Below are 10,965 nucleotides of genomic sequence, written 5' to 3'. Positions count from 1 at the left end.
TATATAAAGCGTGACTTAAAAACCCGACGGGCAATTCTGCGCCCACTTTGACGGACCGTCAAAATTTATACGGTCCGTCAAAGTGAACCGTCAAATTGCCCAGCTTTGCACAGCTCACTATAACCGTTATACGGTGGTGCTCCACCATTTGACCGGCCGTCAAATTTCCTACGGTCCATCAAATGGTCTTGCAAAGTGACGCTATCCGATAAGTCGCTCGTTTCGATTCGTTTGACCTCCAATCCTTATAGAACCTTCTTGGCACTTGTGTAACACTCATTAACCACTTAAGGGGCCCTACAGCTCTTCCTCAAGACACTAGTAAATAAATATTAACTTAATTGCTACGAAACCTTCTCAAACATAACTTACACTTCACTGTCTTCAACGAACTTAGTTTCACACATTCATATAACTTCAAAATCTCGTGGTACACACTTAAGACTATCAAATACTCTCCTTAATCTCATAGGGACTTCATATTCACCTTAAGCTCGCATTAGTCTACTCTCAATACAATAAGTCCGAAATCTCATAGGTGTAACACGAGTAGTTTACATGACAGGGATCTTAAGAAGAGTACGGGGTATAACTACTTACTTTATCTTATGTTATCTTCATTCTGATATCATACTACTATTCATGCCTTACATACTCAGTACATTATTCGTACTGACGTCCCTTCTTGTGGACGCTGCGTTCATGCCCGCAGGAGCAAGTAGACGAGACAAGGATCTTCCGCAGTAGGCTGCTTTCAGGTACCAGCTTTGATTGGTGGGCTCCATCTCTTCCTGGTGCATAGCCGAGTCTGAGTTGTACATGTTTTTTTTTGTTTTGACAAGAGGGTATGTCGGGGGCCCCGTCCCGACTCGGTACTTCAACATGTTATAGAGGCTTGGCAGCAGACGATTCCTGTGTACAACTCAGTTATGTCTTGTTAGTGGATATGTGGACCTCGCAGGCCCATTACATATATACGTATGCATGATTTTATATTCATAATTGGCCTTTTTGGCCTTGTTTTGCCGTTTGAGACATAGAGGATGCGAGTTATCAATTGGCTGCTCGGTTTCCGTAAGGTGCCGGGTGCCAATCACGCCTCACCAAGGTTGGGGTGTGACACATAAACAAAATCAAAACAAAATAAATCTAGTTAAAAATCACAACTGAATTTAAAATCAGTTTAAAAAAAGATAAGTCTAAAACAACAGTAATATTAAAATAATGGAATAACAAAAAGAGAAACCAAAATTTGAAGCATAAAACTTAATTTTTCTTATTTGTACCTTTTTTTTGCCTTATTTTAATTTATTATTTTTTTCTTCTTCTTTAGAATCCAATAATTTTTATTAATGATAGTAAATTTAATTGAAAACTCATATTTCTAAAATAACAGTAAAAAATTCAATAGCAGTAAACTTAATTGCAAATTAGAACAAAAATTATTCAATAATAGTAAACTTAATTGAAAACTTTGAATATTATACATACTTACAATAAATAATGTTGCGCGCCATGTTTTAAGTCTTTCTAATTGAGTGCCTGAGTTTACCAAAAAAGAAAAAAAATTAAGAAAACAAATATAAAATGACATATAGATGCTCTTTTTGCCTTTTTTGTCTCTCACTTCAAAAAGAGTGAGGCAACTCTCCATATCATTTGACATGCAGGGGGTTTTAGATCAAAAATATTATTCTCAGGGATGGTAACAGCAACATTTCATAGTTTAAGTATTAAATTAATAAACGTAGATAATTTAAGGGGGATTTTAGATATTAAATCTTTTATTTTATTTTTTGGATGTTGGCAGTTAGTACGGCCTACAATTTTCTTGGAACTATCATTTGTAAGTACTTATTTATTAGGACTTTGAAGTAGAATCTTTCATAATTCTATTTGACACAATTTTATATTACTATCATATATAAGAGGTAATGTGAGGACTTTTGTAGTCCTCACAATAATTTCCCAAATTTTTAAAAACTTTTTTGTTAATTATTTTTATGTCCTAATTTTATTTATTTAAGTCAATTTTTTGTTTTTGTTTTTAAAAGCCTACTTTTCAAAAGGTATCGAAATGTGGGGACTTTTGTAGTCCTTACAATAATTTTCAATTTTTTTTTTAAAACTTTTTAATTAATTACTTTTAGGTCCTAATCTTATTTATTTATGTCAATTTTTTTGTTTTTGTTTTTAAAGTCTACTTTTCAAAAGCTATCAAACCTCCTACCTCATTTTTCACGATCTTTGATTTTCTGATTGGTGCTCGATATCCGCATTCGGCCCAATTAATCCGATAATTACGCACCGCATCGCGCCTATTCGGGGGAGCGCTTCCTCCAAAGATTTTTTTCCATATCCATGTTCGAACCCCTAATCCCTAATTAAGAGAGGAGCGGTACCTCCATCTGCCGTAAGTTAAATTATGTATTTGTCTTAAAAGTTCATTAACTATGTATAGATTATTTATTTAGAACTAAATAACTTTAAAATTAGGATACATAAGTTATAATTTCATCAAAATGGAAGTTAAAATATTAAAGGAGTAGAATGAAAATTTTGCTTTTATATAACTACCCACTTGCGGACTACAATGAGATATGGTTGTTGTTGTTGTTGTTGTACACTTGTATTAACACAAATTATATTTCTTTAGTTAAAATATCTGCTTTTATATCTTGAGTTTGGGCCCGGGCTTAGCACGGGCCTCACATAACTGGTTAATGTATAAATGTAAACTACTATTCCCTTGTTCTCATAATAAGTGTCACATTAATCGAAAAAATTTATTTCATAATAAGTGTTATTCTAGAAAATCAAGATATAAATTGACTAATTTTTTTCAATTCTACCTTTAGATAAAAATTGACAAGTTAAAGTAATATCTAAATGATGATTGGAAAAGCCACATAGTAACTTGATATTGTTGGATTCCTAATGTCAAAATGATTACTACTTGTGCATGCTCTAATTAAGAGGAAAAAATAATTTATTTTTATTATATAAAGCAATTTAGTAAACTTCACATTACATTATTAATTTTTTAATATATGTGTTTTTTACTAAGATAACACTTATTATGGAACAGAGGGAGTATTTATATGAACGCAAGTACAATGAAGGGTGGATTTGGGAATGATGAAAAAGAAGTTTGCAAGTGGAAGTGAACCCCCAAAAAGCAGCAGAGTGGTAAAGCTGCTGAGAACTCCCAAAAGAGCAACTCCAAAGGCTTAAAAAAAAAAATACACTTTTTCTTTTCTGATTTTTCACCCGGTGTTCGATTCCAGAATTAGAGTCCGATTATATCCGAATTTGTGGCGTACCGGCCTATTTTTAGAAAGTGTTCGATCCCAAAACCTCTAATTAAGAAAGAAGCAGCCCCATCCACTACACTACATCCTTTACTGGTAATAATAATAATAATAATAATAATAAAACTCTTGTATTTTCTCTGTGTTCTTTACCTCCATTATTTGACAGTGTCTCTTTTAAGAGGGTTCAGAGTACTTCACAACCTCCCAAGCTGGCACCATGCCCCATTGTCAGCTGTCTCCTTTTCATTGTGTACAAACAATCTCCTTAACGGCAAAACAAAGAAAGAAAAAGACCATCGAAGCTGTGAATAGAATTTTTTTACTACCAATATAATTTAACTATAAATCTTTCCATTTTCGTATATAAATTGTACACTTCACAGTAATATGATGGTCATAACAGATTATTAGTACAATTTTCAATTTATTAAACAATGTTTATATTATTCAAAGTCACCTACAATTTTCTTTGATAAGTAAATAACAAAAAAAACTTATTACATGATTTATGCAAATACTCATGAGTGAAAACTTACACTATTTAACTAATTCAAATAAGTCACTAAAATTATTTTTTGGAATTTATCAACAATGGGTTGTTACTTGTTAACATATGTAAAAATGTGTGCTTCATTTAAATAAAAACAATCTACATAATATAAATAGTTTTTATGGTAAGTAAATAGATTAACTCGATCTACTAGTATAAAAACTTTTTATATCAAGCTGATACGACTTCTAAAAGTTAAAGTGAGTGATTATACCCTAAAACAAATTAAGTACATTTTTAATATACAAAAATTTTACTTTCAATGTATATAACAGACTTGTTTAGTACGGGAATAAGATGAGATATGTAAAATTGAGATAAATTTATACCATCAATAAGATACAGTATAAATTTAATCTCAGGCAATCTTCGAATATTCCACCTTATTCTATCAAATTTGAAATTATTTTATCCACCTCTCAAATAAAATAAATTAATCCAAAATTATAATACCGAATAATTTAATCCGTGAACCAAACCACCCCACTCTCACCCCAAGCCTGACCTTTCTTTTCTACTAGGTACCCCCGAGGCCCCAACTCACAAATATTCATATCAGAAAAGAAAAGGTTTTTTAGTAAAGAAAAGGCAAAATAAAACAAAAAATATTTACAAAGTGTGCTTCACCATAAATGTAAATGTTTTGTCAGAGTGTGTTGAAGTGAATGGATACCTTTTAATGATGATTTGACTCAAATAAGGTTGTAATGAATGGGCTGAGCAAGTTGGAAATGGAACTTGGTTCAGCTTCTTCTACTTCTACTTCTCCTGACTCTCCTAACAGTTTGAAGTTTGGTCAAAAAATCTATTTTGAGCATGTGGGTGTTGTTGCAGCTCAACCCAAATCGGCAACTGGTCAGCCCTCTCCAGCCAAGAAAGGAAAGGGTGGTTTGGTTCAAGGTAGGCAACCACCTAAGTGTCAAGTTGAAGGTTGTGAAGCAGATCTGAGTGATGTTAAGGCTTACTATTCTAGGCACAAAGTTTGTGCTACTCACTCTAAGTCTCCTACTGTCATTGTTGCTGGTCTTGAACAAAGATTTTGTCAACAGTGTAGCAGGTAACTTAATTAAATAGAGTTTTCATTTTTGTATGACTAATAAGTACTTTTATTAAGAATATTAGTGTCTATGCTCTAATTGGTATATAGCTAGCTGCATGCATATGATTGAAAAATATTAAACTATTGCTTGCTGTTTATTTTTTCTTTTTGCTTATGTAGTTGTGGTCCTGTCCCTCTGTGGGTTTTGCATATTGGACTGTTTAGAGAGTTGACTATGATGGATTTGTTAATTTGGTGTTACTAATTCATTGCTGCAAGAGGAATTATATAATATTAATCTTTTTTTGTCTAGTTAAGGTGTCTCAATCTCCCCCTATACATAACATCCAAGAGCTGCTTGAAAGCTGTGAATTCAATTATGTCTTGGTTGAATGTGATATTGAGTTTGCAAATCCTGTAATATGATCTTTTTTGCTTATTAAATTATTTGATTTTGGTTTATAGATGTTCACTGCAATTTTCTGCTTCTTTCTGAGATGGATGGAGCATTTTTCTGCTTCTTGTGGATGGCTCAACAGAAACTAGATGCTTGTTTCCAAAAATGGCTTGAATAATTCTTGCTCCCTTAATCATTAACTCAGAGGCCTTTATTTTTGGTACTTCTTTACAATTTGAGTGTAAAATGGGACAATTAAATATTAGGATGACTACCTAATCAAGATTCAATCTTCTAAAACCACAATTCGCTTTTTGAAAAACAAACTTAACTATTCAGAAATCATGAAAATGCATGTTTGTAGAATGTTTTGAGTTTCAAAAGTACTGTGTCTTGCATTCTTCATTGAAAGAAAAAACAGCTGTAAAATACATTTGGGAAGCGACAGTAGACTAGCTCTGGGAGAGAGCGTGCACTCCAATTATAGTTCATTAGTATGCCTACAACTGCAAGACTGATAAAGTTCGAAAGCTTTAGATGTGATCATGGCTAAACAGTGTGTTATAGTTTTCACGAATGTACTTTTGTTGGTTCGAAGTGGCTGTGGTAAGATGGTGTTTGGTTTTGTGATTCACTCAAAAATGTGCATTTTGTCGCTAACTATGAAATGTGGAAGCTTAAAAGATTATGTAAATCAGTGTTGTGAAGCCAAGCTACTAGTAAATAAATGGTGTGCCTAAATTGCTGTGGTTAACACAATGGAGGATTTCCTCTATCTCTACTTTTGGACTAAAAACAAATGCAGTTACAAGTTAACAAAAAAATATTGCATGGTTCCTAAAGAGAGGGGAAAAGGAGACGAATAACTCCAAATTTAGGTGAAGTTGAATTGTAACTTGAGGAGATATACTCATGTTGAAGTAATAAAAACTGTATAAAAAGGACGAATGATGGAGTAGGTGTAAATATGCGATTCTGAGCAGTTTTATCCAAAGAAATATCTCAGAAAATTAATGTTACTAAATATAATTATCAGAAAACATAATTAACAATGTCTCTCGCCAATTTTCCCCTGAGAAGTCCAAGTTATGTATTTTATGTGATGAATAAGTGTTCTTTCGTTTGGGACAGCATGATGCATGCTGAAGAATCTGGGAGACACTAAAAAGTAAAAGTATTAGACCAAGTATATTAAGTTGAGAGTATCTTGTGAAGAGATATTCTCGTCTAGTTTAGTTATTGTAGAAGAGATGTTGGTTAACAAAACTCAGCAGTTTACCTACATATATTAGATCAAAGGACTTATTTGTTAGTAAGGACTGTGTTAGAGCTAGGAAAGAGGGTGGTCTATCCCTGGTTGTTTTCTATACTGGGAATTGTATTGTGACTGGAGGGTGTGGAGGTCGAGTATCAGGGTAGAGGGTTAGTAGGTTGCCGCACGGATCTCTTTTACGTACCAGGACTATTAGTAGTCGCTTTTTTGACGTCTGCTTATTCTTAAATCTCTAGTGCTAACTGCTTGTTTCTTTCACTTCGTTTATCTTATTATCTTGCTGCAGTTACTGCCTTTTATTACTACTGCCTTTTCATCTTTCCTTGAGCCGAGGGTCTATCGGAAACAGCCTCTCTACCTTTCAAGGTAGGGGTAAGGTCTGTGTACACTCTAACCTTCCCAGACCCCACCTGGTGGGATTATATTGGGTATGTTCTTGTTGTTGTTGCCTGTATTGCTCTTTTCTTTTTTCCCCTTTGTGATTCTGAAAGGGAGTTGGGTTGAGGAAAGCTGTTCTTACGGCTAAAAGTTGCCACAGGTGCAAGCAAGAAGAACCTCATCTTGTTTAAGTATTTTGTTTTCGATATCTGGAAGGCATGAGTCAGCCCAGTTGCTGATTAATGTAGGATCTTTTGTTATTCTTCTTGAATTTGGCTTTCATTATGCATGCAGCGCCTCCTAAAAGAAGGAAAAGTGTGATTCAATGATCACCAATGATAATGCACTTTAAAAAAAATGATTTCTTGAAACTACAGTTGTGGACTAAAGGTGTTTCTTTATTGCAAATAACCTTTTTCTTCATCAACATATTTGTCTGTTCTGTGTCTCATGTAGTCTTAGCCAGCCAGGTCCGGACATGGTGAAGTCTTTGTAAACAATTTTAAAATTTGTGCTGTAAAAGATTAACTTCAACTTTATTTTGTGTTGTCTAAGTCCATTCTGCTAAGTTTTCATTTACTTTGAAACAAGCAATCTCATGGATTTCTATGTCAAAAGTCTTTTTCAAAATTCACAGAATTGACATTTATGTGCACTATAATTAACAAAGGAAATTAACAACTGCACTCAAACTTATAGCATGGCAAGTAGCATGAGTTGTTGCTCAAGGCTAATGCATATATAGTGGCAAGCACTTGATCAGTTTGTTTGATGCAATGAACAGTACTTTGTCGTGTACCTTGATTCGCTTGGTTGTTCTCTCTCAGCATCAGATATAGTAATTGCAGTGCCTTTCCAAGCCGAAACAAGGACGTAATAGCGCCAGTTTTAGCACTCTAATTGTCTGCAGAACAAAAAGAAATCCTTTAGAATGCAAGAAGTACCCTTTCAAAGGGTCTTGCATGGATAAGTTGCTACATTACATTGTCTATGTTGGCTGAAATTATTTCGATAGGACACTCGATTTAGTGTTTTGATCTATGCAATGTGGTGTGTTCTTGATGAAAATGTTATTGCCCTGCATGGATCTACTTTTTTACCATAGAGATGGTGTTGATAATAATTCTTCCTAGTGAGTTTATTTTTTCTATAAAAACAGAACCGCAGACATTTTTTGGTTCGATGTTAGTTGCTATGTGATTAGCTTTTCTGACAAGTAAAAGGTTTTTCATGTTTGTTTCTATTTCAAAGACATTTTAGCTGCTAAATCTTAATGCACTTAAATTATGCCCTTTTGTTTTGGTTCTAATCACCTTGGACGACTCACTTGGTAATAGGAAGTGAACGCCAGTTTTAGGGCCTCCTACCAGCCCAAAGACACTCGACATGGTCGTCTTTGGGTCAAGCTCAGTGGCTTTTTTTCCCAAAAGCCTACTCTATTTGAGAGTATGGCTAGACCTATATGTAAGCTTCTTTCCCTTCAACTATCAATTTTACACCCTTACAAATCTTCTCCTAGAACTAAGCCTAGTATGGTCCATTATGGAACGTGATGGGCCCCTAAATCCTAGCAGTGCATGACCTACCACCACGACTGATGGGTCAGCTCATCACCAAGATTGAGAGGCTTATTGGAAATTTGTTATATGCTACTTACCTTGTTCTAGTAGTTTCAACACACAACCACCAGACTTTTGTGCGTCTCCAACAGGCCCAAGTGGTCATACGAACCAACCGACTCCGAGCTATCACCTATCTCCATATTCATTTCCTCGAACTGTCAACTTCGATACTATGTAAAGAAAGGAGGAAGAAGAAATTCGAGAATGAATTGCTTGATTATTCCCTAAAGCATGTTAGGAATCAGTTCACAAGTAATAAAAAACGAAAAGAAAGAAATTCCAACTCCTAATTACCCAATTGTAGGATTCTAAACCTTCCCATATTTACAAGGAATAGATTCTTGCCATATTTACAATTTCTCACACATTAAATTAAAATATTCTTCATAGTATAAATTTCCAAAATGCTCCATTTGTTTGGTAGAAAAAGTTGGGGCACTTAAAGTTCAATAATGGTTTCCTTTTTCTTTGTTTCCAAGTTCTTTTTTTTCGGGGGTTGGGGGGATTAAGAGTCCACTCTTGATTCTAAGCGTCTAGGTGGTTGATGTGATGGTATCAGTAAGGTGCTCCGTATTGGTGATCTATTTCTCCTCTCTTGCGATCTTGCTTTTTATATATCGTTTAGCATTATTGCTATTTGTGATTGTTAAGTTCATTATCATTAATAGATCTTCGAGCATGCCAATGCTTGTTCAACTTTTAGTTAAATCCTTCTATGTGATCAAAAGTGCTTGAATTGTTGATCTAACTACAAGAATCAAGAGGTTTGAAGAACAAGAGGGAGCACAAACCTCAGCATGATGTTTGACATGTCTATCCATAGAATGTAACTACTTTTACGTTATACAAACACAAAAGTGCTTTTAAGGTCGCCGCAGTTAATTACATTTGACTCTTTATACCGACTGCTATGATTGAACCTTACTTTATTTTGTCAAACGGGTTAAGGGATTGTCATAGCTAAACTTAGTTTCCCATAATTTAAATGGTTCAGCTGAATGATTTATTTCCATTATGTTTAATAATAATGGAAAATGCTAGTCTGCAATTGGCAATGGGAGCTAACAATATCTTTGATCTGTTGCTTCTCTTTGCATGGGATTAATTGTTGGTATCTTTGCCTCCAGGTTCCATCGGTTGCCAGAATTTGACCAAGGGAAACGCAGTTGCCGCAGGCGCCTTGCTGGCCATAATGAGCGTCGCAGAAAGCCTCCACCTGGATCTCTCTTGTCTACTCGTTATGGAAGTCTCTCTTCATCAATCTTTGGTAAGAGTCCTTCCATTTCCCATTCCGACTTAATAAAGCTAAAACATTTCTTTTGCTTTGTTACTTTATGCTGACCGGGATTATGTTAATATCTGCACTGATAGAAAACAGTAGCAGATCTGGAAGCTTTCTGGTAGACTTCACTGCGTACCCGAATCTCACTGAAGGTGCATGGCCAAATGCTAGAACATCTGAGCGAGGATGGGATAATCAAACCACTGCGTCAGGGAAGTTTGTTCAATCTCCTTGGCTGAACAGTTCTGAAAATCCTACATCCGACCTTGTTCTGCAAGGTTCAGCTGCTGGTAGGACCAGTTATTCTGGTCCCGGTATTCCTTCAGGAAACTGCTATTCCAGTGGTGCTCTCTCTCTTCTGTCAAATGAGTCCTGGGGCTCAAGGAACCAACCCTCCAGCCTTGGGGTTAACACTGCTGGCGGTGGACATAACGTTCAACCATCAGGCCCCCATGCTGTTCCTATCAATCACTACTCAGGCCCTCAATGGGGATTCAAAGGAAATGAAGGCAGTAGCAGTTCACATAACATGCCTCCTAATCTGGGTTTGGGTCAAATATCTCACCATGCTCTCAATCAATACTCTGCTGAGACTGGAATGGCTCAGCACAGTGGAAGACAATTCATGGAACTGGAGCACTCCAAGGGTTATGATTCTTCTGTTCAGAATGTGCACTGGACGCTTTGAGAGTCATCTCCATCATATCTAGTATCATGGTTGTAGCAAGACTTTGCTCAATAAAATGGTATCATTTGTATGGCTGTCTGTAGACTATTGTCACTTTTTGATGCTACTTTTGTGTGACTCTCCTAAGCTTGCTAAAAAACGACTTCCTATGTGTTTCCTTATGAATTGTGTGTACGGTTAACGTCTTGTTGCTGCCGTTTATTTAGCATTTCCTTTTAATGCAGCGTCGTGTTCCATTTCTCACACATTGATGACAGTATCCATCCTGCTAAGAGCAGATATACTCCCATTGAATGGAGTCCTAGTCGAGCTCTCTACTTTGCATTATGTAAATTGGGCTGCTCCAGTTGGATTGCATTAGAAATTGCTTTTGTTGTGCGTGGGATTGCCGGGGAAACCCTTGACTTGATTCATTCTATAGT

The 10,965-nt window shown here is 35.5% G+C and overlaps 1 protein-coding gene across 1 annotated transcript; it reads left to right on the top strand.

Annotated features, from left to right (window-relative positions):
* Window positions 1-4,414: 4,414 nt before the first annotated feature.
* Window positions 4,415-10,762, top strand: LOC132045818 (squamosa promoter-binding-like protein 9). The gene is made up of 3 exons (XM_059436395.1): window positions 4,415-4,921; window positions 9,701-9,840; window positions 9,945-10,762. The coding sequence occupies exons 1-3, from the start codon at window positions 4,572-4,574 to the stop codon at window positions 10,541-10,543; spliced, it is 1,089 nt and encodes a 362-aa protein (XP_059292378.1). The 5' UTR covers window positions 4,415-4,571; the 3' UTR covers window positions 10,544-10,762.
* The last annotated feature ends 203 nt before the right edge of the window (window positions 10,763-10,965 follow it).

The sequence above is a fragment of the Lycium ferocissimum genome, unplaced genomic scaffold, assembly GCF_029784015.1.
Source record: "Lycium ferocissimum isolate CSIRO_LF1 unplaced genomic scaffold, AGI_CSIRO_Lferr_CH_V1 ctg8079, whole genome shotgun sequence".
Lineage (NCBI taxonomy): Eukaryota > Viridiplantae > Streptophyta > Magnoliopsida > Solanales > Solanaceae > Lycium > Lycium ferocissimum.
This window is presented reverse-complemented; position numbering and strand designations above follow the sequence as displayed.